A 22,555-nucleotide genomic window follows, 5' to 3' on the forward strand; every position below is an offset into this window, starting at 1 on the left:
TGGCTGAACCGATCTTATCCAAACAAATTGTAAATGAAAGGCTTAGCACCCTGACAGAACGCTATTGAAATATGACGCAAAATGAGAAGCTATGCGAGACGAAAGATAAAAAGGACAAGATATTTTTTAGTAGATAAACAAAAGAAATCTTCAAAAACGTGTATACTGTACTCCTGTTGGTTAGGGTTCATAACCGTCCGATTTGAGAATATATCTAGACCAACATGTGGAAAGGGCGGAAGTCCAAATGAGAATCTCTCTGTGTTTACTTTCTCTTTCGATTATTATGGCGTCAACATAAAACTTTCCAACATTGTTTCAATAAATATTGAAAGACTCTTCTGTCGTCTAGCATATTATGCTAAGAGTTAAGGAGCAAACGTAGAATCGGCCGAGTTATTTGCGGAAGAGATAGTAAACAATGAGAGACTCTCATGTTGGTCTAGATTTAATCAAGCCATCCAAGCGTAAACAATATAAGTTTACTTCTGGCAAGAATTAGATCCTATTTTAGCATACACATCTTCCTACGAAACAATTTTCACCAGTTCTGAAAGAAAAAATTGAATGCGTTGATAAAAGTTCGCCGTAGGGTTGAGTTTGTGAGAAAACTAACGACTGTTGGTGGAGTTCTTTTTATAGGGGTTTTGTTCGGCTCCAGTCTTTGAAATATTTAACAAACGGAATATTTACTTATCATCCGACGTTTCGGCTGCATGTATTGCGCCTTTCTCAAGGAATTAAGCTAGTTGCCGTGTTATCGTCAAGCATACCTTCGTATATTGGTGCAATTGTCATATTTAGACATATTTGAGGTTTTTACGCGCATTTGGAGGGTGTCACACTAACTGCAAATGGGCTTTTCCTCATTCCATATTTCATATTTCATGTAGACCATGTAGGTCAGATGGAAAATCAATAAATAAATAAATAAATATTTAGCTGTTTTTGCGTATTGCCACTGACTCACGTACGTGGCGGTTTAATAATTATCCGAAAACGGTCCGTAAACGAAGAGAACTATTTGTGTTTGCTGTTTCTGTATCCACTTCTGTTTTGATCACAGCGGTACTCAAAATTAAAAATATATGTCGATTGTCATCTTGAAGGAAATTAGTTTTCTTCCACTTCACATTCAGTTTTATCTCAAAAAATGCAAAAAATACATAAACTTTTACAAAAAATTTACCAATTTGCGAATTTACACGCGAAACATCCACCTCAAGCATGTAGCTCCCTCTATATTCTGGTTGCAGTTGAAAACTGTAAAATCCAATCAGAGACAATCGTATTTTCTCTTGTTCTAAGTAAGGGAAACACGTCGGAAGTAGTGCCCATTATTCGTTCATTGATGCGCTATAATGCGCACTACTTAGTAATGGTTTAGTACTAATCAAGCGAATGTCGCTGGTTGGATTTTTCAGTTTTTAACTATATTCTGTAAGATATATTTTCAGCGTAAAGATGCCAATCCATTTTTCAATAACATTCTCGGTTTGTGCATTTGCTTTTCACACTAACACTTGTACTAATACGCCAACCTTCTAAACCTTTTTGTACGGCATTGGGCAACTGTGTGACTTTCAAACGATAAAAATGGCTTCACCAACAGCACTGTCAGTAGTAATCAAAACAAAACGAATAGCAACAGTACAGTTGAAAAAGTTATTTATTGATGTCTTAATTTGGTGTAAAATACCTAGTTTATATTCTTTCTTCTTCGAATAGATTTAACTCGCATTGGATACCATTTTAGCGCTGAAAGAAAGTCTTGTTATGCTGCATAACGTCATGACAAGCGAAAAATAACAGTGAAAATGAGCAACAATAAACATTACTTTTAATTTCATCGCTCGCTGGTTGAATTTCGACCATCGTGATTAGGTATTGAACATAAATTATGTTGTTTCAAACTGCACTGTATCTTCGCTCTCTGAAGTCGGTCTTCGGTAGCGATACCAGCCCGAGGAAAACGATTAACTCAATATTTTGGCTATGTTGTCTGTTGGCGATAATCTTTTTCTACTTCAGAAGAAGCTTGGAGGTAAGCATACTTTGACAAGAATCGATGATTGAGTGTCATACTGGGCTATGACTGTCAGGAGTGCTACAGGGTGTAGAAAAATTGTCCGTGAATAATGTTTATATCAAAACTATTGCTTGTGTATGAACCATTTCCAAACTATTCATATAATACTCACCATATTGAGAATACTACTGATATATTCCAGCATTATAATTCAACTTTTTTCTTTTATTCAATTCGTTTATTTGATAAGGCACGTTTGCGTTAGGTTAAAGGTGCCAATTTTGTTGTGTTTTACATTTTAATTTAATAAAAACTAGGGGATTACATATTGATTTTTTAAAAATGAAACATGTGATTTTATAGCTATCTTGTATATCTACACAAGGGGGTAATATGATTTTCGTAAGTCTCAGGTCATTAGTTTTTATGGCAATATGGTTTGACATTTTTATCAGTGAGATTATTGGAGCAAATAATGTTTAACTAAGGGGGACAATTTTTACGACTATCTTAAAAGTAGGAATAACTGGAGGGCATGATTGAATTTTGTAAAGATTCGTAATTAGAGTTATTTTTAGTGGGTAGTAGAGTTGGGCATTTTAAACGAGATTATATAATATAATAGTTAAAACAAGAAGAGACAGGAAGAGCTAAAATCTTCGAGGAGAATTTGGGGGGGGGATAATTCAACTGTTATACTACCATACTCATTTTAGCTACCATTTCCAATACTTTTCGTGTATATTGCACAGCTCCCACCAAATCGAACTGCACAGTATAAAAGTGTGATGAATCAAAAAGTACAACTCAGTTGACCTGACAGATTATTGACATCGAAAAGTGTCAAAATCAAACTTCTGGTAGGTTAGCATGACTGCCAGTATCGCGGTTTTTATAATATATTTGATCGAAAAATTTAATTTTTTGTCGATTTCATGTCATTTTATTTGGCAACCGCGAAAAAAGTGTGAGAGCAAAGTGCATCAAAAATCCAACTTTCAAAGCAATAAACAATACTACACAGCCAAAAAATCACATATTTCATGTGAAAAAGCACATAAATGTTAAAAATGACAAATCATATTAGATTCGTGTGCAGCAATTAACATTCATACCTACAATGATGCCTTTCAAATAAGGTACCAATAACTTTCAAGTATACAATACATAGTTCTATGTGATTGTCACACACTTCAAGTGTTGTATGTAAAGCACGTGAGTATTATGTGAATGTAAAATGTGAAAAAAGTAAACAGATTCAATATGGCGCATTACGCAGCGCAATTACAGCCGGAGATTCTCGAACAGTTTACTAAAGGTATTTAAATAAAAATTAAATCTATTATATACATTAAGAACAATGCCATTAAAACGTAATTACATTTCAGAATCTGGGAATAAATAAACTGCCAGTTTTATTGGAATACACGGAAGCTATAAAATTTCACAAAATTGGAATCGATGGTGGAAACAATATGAATGGTGGAAACAATAACAATTAAATGCCTTCATATTTATTCTACATCCTACACTCTTCTTAAACACATAAGAAAATGCTATGTGAAATGCAACTGAAAATCGACTGAAACTCATATAAAAATAATACGGATTCCATCTAGACAGTATGTGACATTCCGATGGAAAGCATCTGAATTTCACTTAGCATATACGTGCAGTCGAGATGATTTTAATTTGATTAACAATAAAATCTTTTAGGTGTGAAACATGTAATATTTACATGAAATGTGCTATGGGGAAAATTTATATGTTTTTGCATATGATAAGTAAGTGATAATTTTTTTGAGTGTACATTGTACATCGGTTGGCATAAGTAACCTTACCGTTCAGGCTAGGGCCTTGTTGTCTCTTGCTGTATGCAGAAGCCGTCTCCACTCCACTCGGTCCATTGCTGCTTGTCGCCAGCCTCGCAGTCTTCGAAGGGTCCGCAGGTCCTTCTTTATCTGGTCGATCTACCGTGCTTGCTGTGCGCCCCGTCTTCTTGTTCCTATACGGTCGCCTTAAAGAACCATCTTCACCGGGTCGTCGTCCGACATTCTTACGAAGTCCACCGCAAACGTTTTATTTTTGCGGTATGCGCGATGGATGGTTCTTCCAGCAGCTGATGCAACTCATGGTTCATTCGTCTGCGCCACGTTCCGTCTTCCATCTGTACGCCACCATAGATGGTACGCAACACCTTTCGTTCGAAAACTCCAAGGGCGCGTTGGTCCTCCACGAACATAGTCCAGGTCTCGTGGCCGTAGAGAACCACCGGTCTAATCAGCGTCTTGTAGAAAGCGTCCTCCGGAATCCAAAAAAGGCACGATTTCCCGCCAAGATCCGTCTCTGAATTTCTCTGCTGGCATAATTGTCGGCGGTTGCTAGTGAGCTCAAATACACGAATTCGTCGACCATCTCGATTTCGTCACCGTCAATCCGAACTCGGGATCGGAGGTTCACATTGTCGTCTCTAGAACCTCTTCCTCTGATGTATTTTATCTTCGAAACGTAGATGAGTACTTTTGTGCCAGAGGTTAATATTACTCTGGTGGCCTTTGTTATTCGTATATCCATTTACGCTGCTCCAAAAATCTGTAGATTAACATGATCAAACATCTCCGTCTTGCAACGTCACGGCGATAGCTCAGTCCATTTATAGCCGTAAGCACAAAGCCGTACTAACTGTTTTTAAACCGGACTAACTTTTAAACCGGCCTAAAATATTTGGTAAGCTTTAATCAAACGATGCTGTCATTTATATGGCTGCGTTCTGATCTGCGTTACACGTCAATGTTAAAAAACAACAAATTCAAGTTAAAGAAAATAAGTAAATTCATTCCGATATTTTCTTGCAGCAAAATAGCTTTCTTCGTCAAATATCTCGTTCCATAGGGTTTGGGAACAATTTTGTCAACTTGTTGCCGATATGTTTCTGAACATACTTTGTAGTGACATAATATGCACAAAAGAAAATAAATTGATATACATATGCATGTTTTTATTCAGTTTGAATAGGCGCTCGTCGAGTTAGAGGTGGCTGAATCATCGGTTGTAATTGGTGCCATGATAGTTATTTCTCAATAAAAATATGATTACTGGTTAAAACCCAACTGTCAAAGTTCTCTTTGAAAGGAAATTCCGGACAAACCGTCGCTGGATAATAGTTCATAGCAGTTAATGGAAGAGAACATTTTTCTCTTTTGTTTACTGCCAACATCTGTGATTGGCGAGTAACGGTTTGTCCGGAATTTCCTTTCAAAGAGAATTTTTGACAGTCGGTTTTTAAGCCGGAATTATATGTTTGTCGAGATTTCAAACTTTGATTAAAAAATTGGTTAAAATATTTCAATTTGAATTTAAAATGAACTGTGAGTGTCATTCTAATTGAACATGATACCTATCGACGTGGGGGAGAACATTTATTTTCGTTTCAAGTGAATTTTCACAAGTTTGAAATAAAGATCAATTATCAATGAAAGCCTGCGAATTAAAATTATACACGTTTTTCAGCGAGGTTTGAATAAAAAGTAAACAAAGATCAAACAAAAAATTAAACTTTGACAGAATGATCATTTATATTCACGAGCCTTATATTTATTTTTTTTTGCACTGTGGCAGACAGAATATAGATATATTTCAATAATGCATCAATGCAAATTGGAACGATTTTATTTGCTAACAAAATTTCTATGATTTTATGAATAAAATAATAAGTACATTAAAACATAAATGAGAGTTTAAAACATCCTAGCAATATATTTTTACCAACACCCTGTAACTATTTGTGCCGTTTATACGCAATTTTGCTTCAAACTAACTTATGATCATTACAACAACTGACAGAATCTTATACCTGTTTAATTATTTCTATAGAGTTAATTAATATTTTAATATGATGTATTCCATATTTATGTCGTATTCTTTTCTGATTCGCGGTTCAAGCAATGTTTTGGAATAATGTACCGGTTGTTCAGAACTATTGATGCATATGCCAAAAATCGAAATAAATATATTGAGCACCGTTGTGATCACAATAAATTTCAAAATATTTTGTGTTCAGATGTTTTATGTGATTTTATTCTTATTGGAACATTGCACATATTTAAAATCAATTATTTACTCTTAGCTTAGAGTATTTGAGGAGCTAATTTCTAAACTGTTAACATTCTGATTAAATTTGCTAACCACGAATGTAGGAAAATTCATAATATATTGCATTTTACGATCTATACCCAATTGTCATTTGTTTGGATCTATCCCCTAAAACAATAATTTTCTTCCGTTATTTACTTTTTTTCATGTGTGATACAATAGATATATGGGCAATAATTCGTGAAAATATGTTATCGATTTATATTAACGAATTAAATGGTCCCGCTTATTCTCTTAGCGATAAGCAAAAAGAAAAGAATCAAAACAATTCCTATTGTAGTTCTGCTTCTAATTCACAAAAACAACTTTGATCTGAATTGATTGAATTGATCTCAATTTATCCAAACGTGCTCTACTGTAACCCTTTGATGTGCAATTGGAATCAAGCGTGTACAGAGCAGGCTTGCGAAATGTACCGGAGAACGACACGAATGAGCAGACAATCATACAACGCAACTGGCGGCAGCTGCCGACTGCCCAGTACTGCAACAGCAGCGACTGGAAATGTCATGGATCTCATAACATTTCCATTCGGGAATGTTATGTTCGTTCTGTTCTGTAAGCTGTCTTTTTCTCCCGAGTCCGAGATAGACCCGTTGTGGTAAACAGCTACTCTTTTCCCATGCTGTCACCAATGAGCCCGACAGTTTAGTTTACGCTATGCTTTGGGATTAGTTTTGCCTATCGGCGCTCACCAAATAATAACACACACATGCTACATCATCGCTTCGCTGTGCTGCGGAAATTTTCGTTTCTTTTATTTTCGCTTTCTGTCTCTGGAGCTCATGTAAGCAAAACAGTACTTTAGTAACCTGTTCACTTGGCTTATCAGTGTTACTTTGGATGTTGCTAAGACCAGATTACCGAATGTTTATGGGTGTTCAATCATGTGATTACTGATATATTAAAAGGGGGAGGGAGAGAAAATTTGATTTTAAAACTTTACGATTTATTTGCAAGTGCACCTACCAAGAACCGCTTTATTGTATCTAATAGTGAGATGGGATCTTTCAATTATCTTCGAATGGATTAAAATGCCGAAAGTAACGTTAAATTTCACCACGAATTTTTCCGAAAATGTTCAATCAGTAAAATTTTCAAAATAACTTTTAAACATCAGCAAGGACTGTTACATCACACGGTAGTTAGTTTCGACTTGTAACTTGCACGACATTATATAAATAAACTAACCCAGTGGTGAAAGAGTTCGGAACTATGTTACATATCTTTTTTATATTGATTGAATTGAAAAAAAAATCAATTTGAAAGTACACCGAGAATATTTTTTAAAAATTTCATGGAGGTCCGACAAAAGATTTTCGCATTTCGCTTACCATGAGCAGCGATTACTTGAAACATTAAACTGGATTTTCTCGAAATGTTTTTTCTCCTAAATATTTTTTACATGATTACGATTGCCATAAAATTAGGTAACCGATCTTCATTTTTCCACAATTGTTCGTAATTAGTTATTCTCGTACTTTAGCGTATCTTTACACAGGTTTTTGAAGAAATTTTATTCTAGCCTAAGCGTCTGTTATCTGTGGCTCTACCAATTACCAATAAGTTTTATAAACCTTCCTTTGTTTTTTTACTACGAAAAATGTACTATCAAAAAACTATACCTTAGATATAATAAAATCATTGCTTTATCAATCTTTATCACCTTTGGAATTCAAATTTTTCTCACTTTTTCATCGTAAAAAAGGTTACATCCTTATTGGATTACTAAAAACATCTTGCGTTTAAAATGAACACTCCGTGATCTCTCATGATTTTATCATGTTTTGAATAATAAAAAAATAATATTCTAGTACTGAAATGAATTTCAGTCTTCTCCAGATATCGATATGCATGAAATTGGGAGATTTTATCTATTAGAAACACGTTTTTCACTGCTGGTCTCAACGCAATAATATTTTTGTATCTCTAAAGATGGGATCAACGTCTTTTGTCAATGATTTTTTATCTTTGTGGTAATGGTACCCAAATTTCCAAGAGAAGATACCAGTATTCAAATATCTGCAATTTCTCAGATAGTCAAGCAGCACTAAATGCCCTAAGGGCTCCTACATGTCGCTCAAAACTAATATGGGAGTCCATCCTTGCACTCCGACAACTGGCGGAGAAAAATCATGTCAATCTATACTGGATTCCAGGAAATTGAGGGTCTTCCACTAATTTTATCGGACCAGAACAATTCTGTGGATTCTCATCGAGTGCCCTCAAAATGGAGCTGAAGAAGTGGAAGATCACAGCTATAAACAACAATTGGGGTACCGTAACTGGACTGCTACAATTAAAGAAATTGATTTCACCTAACGATAAAAAAGCCTGGAGTTAATTATGATTAAGGGGTAAGGGTTTCAGCGTGAAAAAACACTTTTTGCGATTTTTTTAGAACTTTGCGTGAAGCGAATTGATCAAAACTTTTGTACATTATTATGTATCATTTCAATAGCAATAACAAGCGCCATAAAAAATCATACATAGGCATTTGTTGTGGAGTGTGTTTGTGTGCTATTGAATGGGGATTGTCTGCGCGCCAGATGACGCTTCGGAACAAATTGTGTTTTCCTCCTATTTCGTTGAAAGTTGCAGCAACGCGCGATGGGTATTAGCTAGTTTTAAATAAAAATTTCTATTTTTGACGAAAAATTCCGCCTTTTTATGATTAAACACCCCCTTAATCAAAAAATAGCTTAAAAACTCAACGTAGGGTTTAGGTATTTTTTACCTAGAATGTGTTTGAAAGAAATCGCTTAAGTAGTTTTTGAATGGAAAGTAAAAACGCAAATCATGTTTTTTCCAGAGACGTTCTACAAAAAGCTTCATCACCGCGTCGTTTGTCGATATTACAAAAGTTTTGATCAATTCGCTTCACGAAAAGTGCTAAAAAACTTTTGCAAAAAGTATTTTTTCTTCATGCTGAACCCCTTACCCCAACATACAATGGCAATGTTTGTGGAAATTGAATAGAAATAACATAGCACGTAACATAATGCTAGCCAATCTAGTCAACTTACACGAAACAATTTTCGTATCAATTAACGATCAGGAATTCATATAGATTGGTATTCATCCCTTTACTTATTTCATAAGAAAGATATAAGTAACAAAAGTGGCTTGTTAATTATCGAATAGATGTGTTTAAGCGAAATGGTAACTTGAACGCGCACCCCATTTGAGATAATAAGTGAAACAAAGATGATAAGCAACGGTTTCAAATGGGTAAAGTTTAGATGAGAATATACTGAGAATGGGTTCACCACTCCATGTGTATAACTGATTTAACTCTCATCTCAATATAAGAAACAGAGCAATCATACGATAGAAAAATAAATAGAAACCCTTAACTGTAATTTATACAAAATAGTGCGAAAAGATTACAGCAACATTGCTCAGCTGTGAACAAAGTAGATGAAAATTTAAATCATTCCTCAAATTCACACGACTTGGAGACGATTCATAAATTACAAAAGGCAAAAATTGCCCAAAATGGACGCCCCCTCTCTCCCCCCGGAAGCATGTTCCAGTTCTGGGATACTATTTGTGAATTTCAATGGAATGCTGGCAATATGGGTATCAAAATTCATGGAATTGCTTCTGTATGCTGTATCCCGTGGATTTGGAACCATTTGGTGATTTGACCGTGGAACGGACATTCCGGAGCAGGTTCCCGTGGAGCAGTGTGTGGCGATTCTGAGGTCAAATTGCTATATGGTCCTCTAACAATAAATAACAGACTTCCGAGACAATTTGAAGAGTTTTGATACTCCTATTGCTAGGACATTATCAAAATTTACAAATCATACTCTAGCACTAGAACATTACTCCGGAAAATCCGGATTACCAAGAACCAGGTTCATTCATCCGGTTAAATTTTACTGAATAAAAAAGTGGACGAGTTCCTCAATCCAAAACATGTAAAAGTGTCCAAATCGGTTAAAGAAAGCCATAGTTATGAGCATTTCAATTTGTGGGTACCCGGGTACCCTCGTCGGCCTGTTGAAGGAGTTTTTTGTTGGACACATATCGGTTAAGAAAATAATCTTAGATTATTTTCAATCTTCTTAAACAATCAAATTGTGCATCGCCAACAAAAAATAAATAATAGCTGACCATTCTCCCACTCTATTTTGGCACACTTCCTCTTTCTATATTGCCCAATACATTCCCTCCCAGCTGTCGGGAGAAAAATGTTATGACATCACGGTTATGGATAGCAAAACAGTTCAGATATGCTGCTGTCACAACATATCGAACTCGTAACATTCCCGAAGCACCTAACTTTACCCTCTGAGCACATTACTGTACATCGCCACTCAGAAACAACCAAACCTTCGGCTTCTGTACATGAGTGCTACGAAATGACTGTACCCTAATTCGTTTGCGTGTGTCATACCTCTCACGGTAACACACAGCACTCATTCAGACACTGAACGGCTATAGCAGCGCTCGGCAGCTGGGCTCGCCGCTGGCTGTGACTGTGTTGTCTTAGGTGCCAGCCAAAATAAATGTTAGCAGTTCGCAAGCCTGGTACAGAGAAGGAAACGAGGAAATAAAAAAATGCGGGTAGATAAACACGGTAAAAAAACTTTACCCATTTTAAGTATTCAAATTGCCCATTTTCGGAAGTTATTCGAGCTGTCAAAAAATGGGTATTTTTTGCTTCTAACAATGGGTGCTTTTTATTCATTTCACAACTACTCGATGAGATAATGTCAATGGATATACTGATCTTAATAATGAGTGAAAAGTCATTAAGACTTATTTTAAGCGAGTTTACCTGCAAACTAAGGTTCGTAGCGGAATCTGCAAATTACCGGCCTGCATCTGAGTACGTGGCGGGAACTACTGAGGATGTTGCAAATATGCGCAAGTTTGGCATTTTTAGAGCAGCCAAAAGATCCAGCCACCAAAAATATATCCAGTTGGCAGTTTTATTTTGTTAAGTAGTTATGGAGACAATAATGTGAAATGAATGTTATTTTATGTTTTTTTAATTCAGAAATAATTCTATTGACAGTATTTTTCATTCTGGCGCGATTTTCATGAATGGATATTTTTTACGCGTTTTGTTGTAACAGTTCTGCGAAAAATAAAGGGTAAAGCATACCCAGGTTGACGTACAAGAGCTGTATTCATTTATGGATACGAACTTTTTACCCACTTAATGGGTTATTCCACTTTTATTGAAAATGCGTAGTTTTCGACGCATTAATTGGTATTTTATTTTATTAGTGTAGTTCTACAGTGCTTGTCTTTCCTACCTGATAAACTGGCTTATTTATTGCCATCTTTATTGCGAGCAAAGGGAGCCATATTTATCCAGAAGAAAGCCGAAAAGAGGATTGGAAATAACGAAATGTGTGCAGGAGAAGCATGACAAATTTTTGCATTTTTTGTCTTCTTCCGGTAACATGATGCTGCCATTTGCATTGCTGCGTTCTGATCAGCAATACACGGTTATGTTAAAAAACTGTACAATAAAGTTAATTTAAAATTCACTGTTTATGCCATTTAATAGTCTGATTATTTCGAGAATTTTTTTTATTGCTCAATAAAATGGTGAATCGACATCTTGTTGAATGGGATTTATAACATAAGTATTGCATCAAATAAAATAATTTTTTTCGAGCAATTTCATCACAAGATGGCGGCTCTGCAGCATTTTCACCTCATGCGCGTTTTTTGGAAGGTCGGAAATCTATCTCCCGTGATTTTTTACCTAGCGCCAAAAACTAAAGTTTTTCTGATTCCTTATGTCAATAGCGATGTACGTAGGGTTTTTTTTCGATATTTTGATTTTAAGCGAAATGGCGCAGTTTTGAGTGATAAAACGTAGAAAATGTCATAAAAATCTACACAAATTCGTTAATCAATAAAAAGGTAAGCAATAAAAAATTTAATCCTGCGTACGTGACTGGAGAAATCAATTTTGAATATACTGTGAAAATTTCAAAGCGACCAAAAATCATTTGTTCGGGTTACATTTCCGGCCAGTGGTTTCGAGAAAAACGCGGGTAAAGTTTGCAGTACACATGGGTTATACATAAGAAGCGTTGCGGCAAAATTGAAAATTTCTCGACAAACGTATGATTACGTCGTAAAAGCCAACTGTCAAAATTCTCTTTGAAAGGAAATTCCGGACAAACCGTTACTGGCTGAATACAGTTCACATCAGTTAATGAAAGAGAAAACTTTTCTCTCACGTTTACTACCAACGTTTGTGCTTGGTGAGTAACGGTTTGTCCAGAATTTCCTCTCAAAGTGAATTTTGACAGTTGGCTTATACGCCGTAATCATATGTTTGTCGAGATTTGTATATTTTTGAATTGTTTTCGTTCTCCATGTTTTGGGATATCATTTTTTACATCCTAAAGCACATTTTAAACTAATAAATAGAAAATCGATAGTTTTAAAATTTTACAGTGGAGTAACCGCTTAAACAATTTATTATTTAAGATCCATAATTGACTAAAACGTTATTTTGCTAATAATGGTGCATACCATCGAGAATGTTATAGAGTTGTATTGTTAGGCGCTAGCCACTCCAAGGGCTTGAAGAGCTTCTCTAACATTACACTTGGTAGTTTGTCAGTTCAGCCAAATCTGACTGTTCCAAATTAAATCAAATGCTTATAGAAAAAGAGTGGAAGCTTACATCTTTCGAAAAGTTTGTATCAGTTGCTGTTCTGCAACACATGAAAAATGCCATAAAAATTATTTATTTGCTTCAGATAATTATGTCGTCCATGGAATGGAAATCTAAAATTTTAGCCTGGTGGGGCTTATTATACCATCCTACCCAACTAGTCTACTAACCATGCATATAGAATTTGGCAGACCTACTTTGCTGAAAATGAAGTAATTCAAATTATCAGCACGACTACCCAGTAATTTTAATCCAAGTCCAGTAATTTTAATTAATAAAAATTATAATTAGTTATTTCCTATAGTCTGCCATCTGTCTGATAATGAATTGACAATTATAAATTTACAAATTGAACCTGATACTAGATGCAGACAAAATTTCTTGGACCAATCGTTCTGAATTTTTCACATTTCTTCTTCTTCTTCTTCACATCATTGTCCAGGCAACTACAAGAGCTTTTTGCAAACTGCTAAATAGTATTACTTTACAATAACATGTTAATCGTTGTTTTAGCAATAATCGGACTTTGGTTTCAAAGTACTACGAAAAAATCGAAAATTGACCAAAAACCTTAACTACTTGTGAAATGCTGTGAAAAACAACTGTGCAAATGTCTCAACGTTTGGTCCAGTAGATTTTGAGTTATGGTGTACAGTTTTCGATGTGGCGCCTGACTGAAAAGACAATCTTTGCATCGAAAAAAAATTAAAGTATCCAGTTTTTTGCCGATTATACCTTACACAACCCCCCTTATGTTCCGACACGATTTAAGTGATTTTTCCGTGTTCAACTTTTTGCGTAATTTTGCCAAGTCATCTGTCTAGTCTCAGCTTTCACAGCTCTTTCATACCCTGTGCATATCTGTTCTATCAAAAAGAATTAAACGAAAATTTGTACTACAGCGGAAATGCAAATCGTTCAAGATATGCTAGAAAATTATAAATTACGAAACAATACAAACAAGCTCCGATAAGTTTTAAATAACGATCAAAATGATAATATTTGTAACAGTTTGTTTGCCGTCATATTTAAAAGTGTTACTTAGGCTATATGGCATGGTTTCATTTACAATTTTTTATTCAATCTTAGTTTTGAACTCTTTCGAAAGCAGTAAAAATATAAATAAACTTCCACTTGCTTATGGTGTTCTTTGAGAGAAGATACAACTAGAAAAGGGAACAAATTGTGATTATATATTCTTTTCCTCATGTTAAAATAACTAAAAAATGTGAGCAAATTAAACTTCACTCATTTTGATAGCCATAGGTAAACTAACGAACGAAAATAATTTTCATCTCTGAATCCAATTATAAAATTTCGTTCGACAGTTTGTTTCAATATGATTCGACTTCTGCTAACCTACAATATAACTCTTCGATGTGGCATTTTGAAATGAGCGTGTAGCACCTTCTAGATATAGGACGATAAAGAATATTAAAAAACGGCATTTAAAATTCGATTACACCTGTTTTTCGTACGGGATAAAACTTGCTTACTTGCCCTCATATGTTTTTTGTGCAACATGGGCCATAATATTGCACATAAAGTTCGAAAAGTTGATTCAAATTATTGAGATGTATGCAAGAGGAACACGGCGGCCTTTTACACTGTTTTCATTTGACTTCAGGATGCAGCCATTTCTGTAATGACAGGTACTAACGTCTTAGGCCGGACTAAACTCGGGCCTAAAATCAAAGATAGTACCGTGTGGCGGTACCAACTAGATTCAAGCTTACCGCTATTAGTGTCAATAAAACTTTCTTCCGAAAATGGCGTGTCACACAATAAAAATTCATCAATCGATAAAATTGAAATGTGAAAAGGAAGAGATTTTTTTCTCCATTTAATATTTTATGTCTCGCTAGATCTAAAATATTCTTGTCATCATAATCTGTATGGTTCGTGAATGGTATGTTGGTAAAATTTATATGGGAAAAAGCACATTTTGGTATGGTGACTGTTCTTAACAACCCGTTGTTTGTATGGTCGAGTATGGAAAAAAAACGACAGTGGTTACGTTCGATATTATACCACGCAGTGGTTATTCTATTGTTGAACGAAGCATATTGGAAATGTTTTTTAAACGTTTGACGCAATGGTTGGCATATGGTACACATTTATGCGGGTATTTTTGGGGGATGTAGGATTATGGAATATTTACATTAATGTCTCTATTGGTTTTTATGCTGACCCTCAACCGCTTAGGGAAAATGCCAATGATTGACGCCAGTGCCATACCAGAAATATTATCCCAAGCTTTTGTCAGGCTGGCTTTCAGATGATTTAGCGAGGGTGTCGCTTAGTACAGGTATATAAAATCTGAAGAGTTTGATGAGTATTTGTCGTTGGTCAAATATCCAGGAAAAAGTTTACTACAGCGCATCGATCTTTTTCTCTCCATAGCACGTGCGCAAGGTGCAATAAAGTCCTTCAGAAAGTTCTGGTTCACAAACTGGTTGATTTCTACAAGGATTATTGAGCGAAGGGATCAGATTTTGTGGGCTTCCCACTCTTACTGCTATCACGAAAACAATGTCCCGCAAGTCCTTCTCCGAATGACGCAGAATAACCAAATTTTGTGGAAATACCGTTTAATGTGTAATGTTCGTATTCTGTAAATTTTGTGAAATTTCTTTGCACGGTTTGGTAAATTTGCTGCGATTTCTGTCTATAAATTAAAATAACCAGAAAATTTTGCAAAACAAACGTAAGACAATTCAGCTCACATATCACAGTAATCCGAAAGTATCTTATTGGAAACGACTCGGGGCAGTGAATGCCACGGTTTCGAAAGTACCTGATATTTACAGCTAGAGATAAATTTAATATCGCGGCAAAATACAAACAATAAATCGAAATTGGCCAGAAGTTTTCTGGTCTGGCAAGCAACCTTCAGTTGCGACAAATGAAGTTAGATTTATGTCACAACCGGAATTCTTAACCAGGGAAGGGAACTTACCACGAAGAGTGCCTTCAAAAATGTCGACTACCTCTTTTAGACAAGACTGTGGTTTTTGTTTTTTGCCTAATTCGACATTTTTCCGTTATGCAAAATCAGTTCTATAGTTGTATAGAGTCATCAAGATAAATTTTGTGCTCAAAGACTGCAATATAATCAAAAGATACTGGGCAATAATGACGCAGCCACTAAAAAAATTAGATGTTAAAAATTAAATGAAAATGTAATGAAAATAGAAGCGAGCTGGAAGAGAAGTGTATGTGCCGAGAGTTCGTTACAGGTTACAGCCAGTATCAAAATAGCCAAACACAATACGAATACATGAAAGTAGAAACCCTCTTAATGATATTACTTGACAAACACTTCGAGGAAGTCCACGTGGACATTATGGGGAGGGGGTATGGATGCATGAATTGTCCACGCTTGTCCACGTAGGGTGAGGAGGGGGTCAAACGAAGGTTTTATGGTCCACGTGGTATATGATTGGCCCCTTATTCCTTATGTGTAATGATTTTTCATAAATCGGAATATTGCAATAATTATTTATAACATTAGCATGACATCTTCATCATTTCCGTCTCTTCCTGCGTCTCTCTTTTGGTCTCCCGACGTTCGCACTTCATCATAGTTCCAATAAGTTTCGATCGGACGGAGATCGAAACAATTTAGTGAGCTCATGTCAAAATCCACAAAATTAGTTGCATCCCGATCCTGCAAGTTTTTCGAGTAGTAGTATGAAGTCAAATCGGTACAAAACAACGGTTTTTGATCGTGCCGTCTCAAAAATGGCACAAGCGGTTTTTTAAGGCACTCAATATTGAAAATCTCACTGTTTATGATGCCTTGGGTCACGAATACATGACGTACACTGCGTTTGCCAGAAGTGCATATGTGCAGCATCGCTATTTCATTAGCAGCGTCGTGTAGAGTTTCCGGGCGCGACTTTTTGCAACATTCTGCTAGCATTCGTAGCGGTGTGGAAAATTCAGCATGTACGGGCTAATGGGGCCAAAACTGTTTCGTTGAAAAAAATATCGTTCATCATTTTTTTTGCGAAACAGAGAGTGTCAATTTCCATATAATAACATAACATTTGAACAATTTTTTTATAGTCGTTAAGTCAAAGTAATACTACGTTCACAATACGAGTTAAAACGTGTTTTAACGCTATCTTCATGACGTTTTTCTTGTTGCCAATTATTAAAACATGTTTTAATTCTGTAGTGTGAACATAGTATAAGTCAAACATTTTTCATTTTGTGTTTTAATGGCTTTTGCTTCCCAAGTAACATTTTCGGTTTTAAGGCACTCTTAAAGAGCCTCTTAAAACTTAGATTGCACTTGTTGTAAGGTATAAAACTTTAAATACTGCTTGGGTGAACAAGGAACTGAAGTATTTTAATATTAAAGGCTTACTGCCCATAAAAGCATGAGAGTCTTATATGGATTTTTGGCAAAAATACGTTATCTGTTAGATTGTATTCTGTATTACCCTTGCAATGCATAAAAAAATTACCAGGTTATTTAAAAAAAAAAATATCAAAAATTACTAAACATGGTTGTCCATAGGGCTTAATGAAAATGTAAAGAAAGCTCAGAAAAGCGTGGAATAGGGTCATATGAGCAAGCTTAGAGTTCTTCGACGACTGGTTAAGACTTTATTTTCTACCGCTGGAGTCAGAATATTTTGGGATTTTTATCGAATATGAAAAGTCTTTATGCTGTCGGAACTGCCAAAAAGTAAAGCCACGGAAAGCTTCCACACTAAGCATTTTGCGACGTTGAAACCTCTTTGAATGAGTTGGTTTTTCCCTTATACATTGCATGTCGTGGCGTTTTATTTGTTCAACTAGTGTGCTTGCCTCAAAAGCCTCTTATAAATGTCAAGGTAATATTACCTTTATGCTAACAATTTCAGTATCAATTTTAATATTTTGAATAATAGGATAGATAGTTCATATTCGAAAGAAAAATTTGTCATTCTGCTGGAGGGAATCTTGTCACTGCAAATATATAGACTATGTCGTACTATATTTTTGCCTTTCTCATATAGAAAGGTTATGCAATCGCTCTAAAAATCGTCAACCTAATCCCGGCTAAATTTTTTTGGCTTGTGTTGGCTTAAATAGGAGTATGTAGTGAGGGGTTGCTACTTTAAAATTATAACTAGTTTAAAATTTCTTATCGGATCTTGCTCCTTGATCCGCCGCTGGTCTTAAGCAATGTTTCAGTGTCGACCAGCTATGGAATCGTAATTTGGACAAATGAGAAAGGCACAATTGCACCACCAGGTTTTTAGATCTAAAATAAATCATTTTTGTTACAGCTTGTTCTCCGCCGAGGTCGTGTACAGGCACTCAAACATTCCCAAACTATTCAACACGCGTGGAACATCTGCTTTTACACGGCTGCAACTGTATTCCTTGGACTGTATCATAAGCTACTGATACGCCCGGAAATCGCCAACCAAAGCAGTAAATATTTCCCACAGTACAACAACACGATATTTCTAGCCGCATGCGATGTGATTAAATTCGAAATCGTAACCATGGTACTGGTCTCCTTTGATACTATTGGCGCTTTGGTTCGATTAAGGAATAGTGATTATTCTGAAGCTGCATCCAAGGTTTTCTATGCTGCATTACTACTATGCTGTTTTATGCTGCGACTGGAGAATTACAGCGTGTTACTCAACATTTACTTGGGGGTGTTCAACGCGTTTCAGGAGACGTTACTCCTGCTTTCACTACATACCAGTGAAAAAAGTGATACTACGTTAAGGTTATATGTGATACTTAATTTTAGTTCATGGTAGTATTTCAGCAATTCTTTATTTAGTGTTGGAGTAGCCTCTCATTTTTTATTCTACGTGCAGGTTATACCTTTTCCTCAACATATTGCCGTTTGAGTTTCTCATTCCCACATTGTACGCCAATAACAAAGAACTTTATATGTATTTGAATATTTTTTTCTGGATGTGGTACTGTTCGTGCGTATGGAATTCGCCGATCTTGAAATTTATGTATCATAAAATTTATCATTTAAATCCGTACGATTGCATTGGAGGCGATTCTTCTGTACGCTGTATACTTCTTGGCGATACTCGCAACTATCGTCATCACCGTAATCTCGAGCGGGCTTACCTCGAATTGAAGCTCTTTCACGAGTAAGATTGTTTTATTGAGTAGTTATATTGCATCAACAACAACCATGACTTCATTTTACAGTAAAAGCAAACTGAGCGGAACACGTCATGGAGATAAAGAGAATTCATCTGCTAAGGCCTTCCAAACTATAAAATGTATGTCTAAATATGTTGTAAATTATGATGATTCAATATTATTTGTTTTAGGTGTTCTGGCATTGAAACGAAAACTCAAACGAATGCGTGAAAATCGAGATCAACTTTCAGCGGAATGATTCCTGTTTCATTTGAAACGGTGGATGACAGGCGCATAACCTCAAAACGAACTAGTTAAATATTAAAAAAATGCTTTTCAATTGAACTGCATCGGAGGCTGAGAAAGTATTTTTAGTGATTTATAGTTTTAAAATGAATATAGCATCTATGCATTCTTTAAGTTTATTTTTATTGGATAACTCGAGCTAGAAATCTATTCCCAACACTAGGTAAGTTCACAAATATTCAGCATCATGTGAAGTAACAAGAATACCGCAAGAGGTAAGTTTGATGAGTTAAAGCAGTAGGGTTTTTTTGCGAACTGTAATTTTCTACAGAATTGAGATATCGAAGCATCCAACATCCGTTGGAAAGCTGAACATAGGAAGCAACTTTTTTATCTAGACAGATTTGTGTTTTGATCGAAGCGTAAGTGACTACGATCAATTTTTGGAGGACGTGATTTTTGGCTGTTTCAAGAAAGTAACTGGGTTGTGAACCATCTGGCAAATCCTGATAAAATGCGGAGAAAACCAAATCAAACACTAATAGTTGTACGTATGCAGAAAAGACTTTGCTAGGTCGAAACTTTTTTGACTGGCCAGATAATGTGGGATTTAATCCATTCGTTCTAGGCCAAGTAATCAACGAAATAGTTTAATATCTCCACTGATGAGATGAATAAGAGCTCCTCTACCCCAAACAAATTTGGTTTAACCTAACTTGTCGTCGTAGTGAGAAATGTTTGATGATATTTGACAGTTTTGGTACAAACCTAGCATGAAAAACGAATAGTTCACAACCCAGCCATAATTCAATTTTGGAAACGTCAAAAATAATATTTACAATCTCAGTACGACATAAGCCACTATTGAATCGAAAAATAGAATCAAAACACTCAACAAATATGCATAACATTAATGATAAAATACAAACATAGTTAGACCGATACGATGGCCCCAAACAAATTTGGACAATCAGGGAAAAATGCTAAAATGGTTCACAACTCAAACTTCTCCCCTAAACAATTTGAACAAAAGACCTAATTCATAATATTAATGATCTAGAATTGAAAAACTAAGGTTGTTGATAACTGTTATTTTTCCATACGATAGCTCATTTGGACAAGAAATTATCACAAGATCAGCATAGCATCATCTAGAAGAAATGAAAAAAGGTTCTTCAACTCTCTTAGACTGAAAGGATAAAACAAATCAATGAATGAGAACTAAAAGAAAGACTAGTCATAATCCAACACCATTTGCTATCTTGGCTATAGTGCCTCAATAAATATTAAGCGCACACTTTGGATAATTTTTGAATGGTAACCATTAAAACCATTCATGGCCGTATTGTTGCCAAATCTCTAACGATATTGTTTTGCATGTCATGGGCTTTGTCAATTTCAACTCATCTTGGTTTCCTGTAGATTAACTATAACGAAACATTGTTCACAGAAATAATTGTTCTAATTGGGTTTAGTGATAAAAATGCATGCGAAGGATAAATTTCTATTCTAAAACAAAGATTACAAGTATATGTGCATCAAGATCGGTAAGATGGTTTTTGAGAAATCGTTCTTATCGCTACAGTAAACACAATTTCGAGACAATCACGTATGGAGTTCGCGTGTAAACCATCATTGACTTCAATTCAGATAGTGCGCTACAAATAGCATTTTCTTTAATTTTGCTTTTTCAAATATTGTGTATCTTTGAGTAAATATTCTCGAGTATTTAGTTTCGAAATATGTATGCCAAATTAGAGTAAATGATCTTGAATCGGATAATTTGCTGTTTTTTTCTGCAGTATCGGCGACACATATCTCGATTTCGTCATGAAGTTAGAAAAATATTTTTGGAAACACAGATTTGATGACAAGTAAAACCAATAATTTTGATAATTTGTGGATCGCAATTTAAATTAATCTATGATTGGAACCAGTTTTACTGACTGAAGAATATTGATAATGAGTCGGAATGTGCTTATCTTGAATAGAACTAAAAATAATTTCGATTAGGACTATAGTTCTGAAGGATGAATCGATAGAACTAATCGAAACTGTCCGTCTTGCCCCACCAGTACACATACTTTTTAAACGTTTGTATTTATTCGCGCATAAATAAACTTACCTGTTATTTTCCACGGAGATGTCACTCAAGAGTTACTTTATAGAAATAAGAGAAAGAATCCGCGAAAAAATTGATTTTTTCCTCGATAAACCTAAAAATTGGTAACTTGAAAATTACATCAGCACGAAGCTGCACTACTGATTATCAATATTTATTTATTTATTTCACTGACATTATGTAACGTAAGACTAAGTCTTTTCAAATGTTACATCTTGATGAAATTCTGTGCTGTATTTAAAAATAATATGAAAAAGTATCAAATCTAAATCAACGTGAATTGGAACGCGATATTAGAGAACAATTAGAATTAGATTAATTTAAATCTAATTCTAATTGTTCTCTAATATCGCGTTCCAATTCACGTTGTTTAAGTAACAAAGCAGCTCTCGTTTAAAGTTTCTCAATGAGGTAATGAATTTTAAAATGTATGACAAATTGTTATACACAGAAATACCCCTAACGAACATGGACTGATTGTAATAAGCAGTATTGTGCTGAGGTAACTGATAATTAAGTGTACGGGGGTAAGTAGCTACCTTATTTTGCAATATAAATATGCAGGTTTTTTTGGAACTAATGAGTCGGTATAGGATCAAACTGGATCGATAAGCATAAAAGTTTGCAAATGAGTAACCGATGAGAGATTTTTGCAGATGAGAAACTCGGGATTACCTGGAGAGGTTGTAGACATAGCGAACACACGCAATTAAAGCAACTCTCAGCTTATTCATGGATGCTGCAGACGCATTTGAGAATATGAAGTCTCCATAGATAAAATGTGGTAAAACGAGTGATTTGAAAAGTTTAATTTTGGTGGTAATTTCGAAATGTTTAGTAACTAGATTCATACGCTTCAAAGTGCCGTATATTTTTCCACACTGAGCATTCACTTGATCATCCCAGCTCAAGTTAGACGTGAATATAACACCTAGATTAACAGTGCGATTCACAAATTGGATTAATGCATTGTCTATATAAAGTTGAGGTGGAGTCGGGAGAATGGCAGACCTGCTTAGTAACATTGCTTTAGTTTTCGTGGGGTTTATAAACAGCAAGTTTTGTTGGGACCAAAAAAGAATTTTTCCTAAATCATGGTTAATTTGTCTTGCTATACATTGCATACTATATGTTTTATTTCCACAAAAATAAATCTGACCATCATAAGCAAATAAATATATCGAGCAAAAATCCAATACTAAAGGTAACTCATTGATGAAAAGTGAAA

At 35.3% G+C, this 22,555-nt stretch overlaps 1 protein-coding gene across 1 annotated transcript; it reads left to right on the forward strand.

The window, feature by feature from the left end:
* The first annotated feature begins 1,586 nt into the window (after positions 1–1,586).
* LOC131676051 (uncharacterized) lies at positions 1,587–21,347 on the forward strand. The gene is made up of 5 exons (XM_058955182.1): positions 1,587–2,044; positions 18,125–18,609; positions 18,674–18,964; positions 19,026–19,099; positions 19,151–21,347. The coding sequence occupies exons 1-5, from the start codon at positions 1,901–1,903 to the stop codon at positions 19,216–19,218; spliced, it is 1,062 nt and encodes a 353-aa protein (XP_058811165.1). The 5' UTR covers positions 1,587–1,900; the 3' UTR covers positions 19,219–21,347.
* Positions 21,348–22,555: the final 1,208 nt, after the last annotated feature.

This window comes from Topomyia yanbarensis, chromosome 1 (assembly GCF_030247195.1).
Source record: "Topomyia yanbarensis strain Yona2022 chromosome 1, ASM3024719v1, whole genome shotgun sequence".
Lineage (NCBI taxonomy): Eukaryota > Metazoa > Arthropoda > Insecta > Diptera > Culicidae > Topomyia > Topomyia yanbarensis.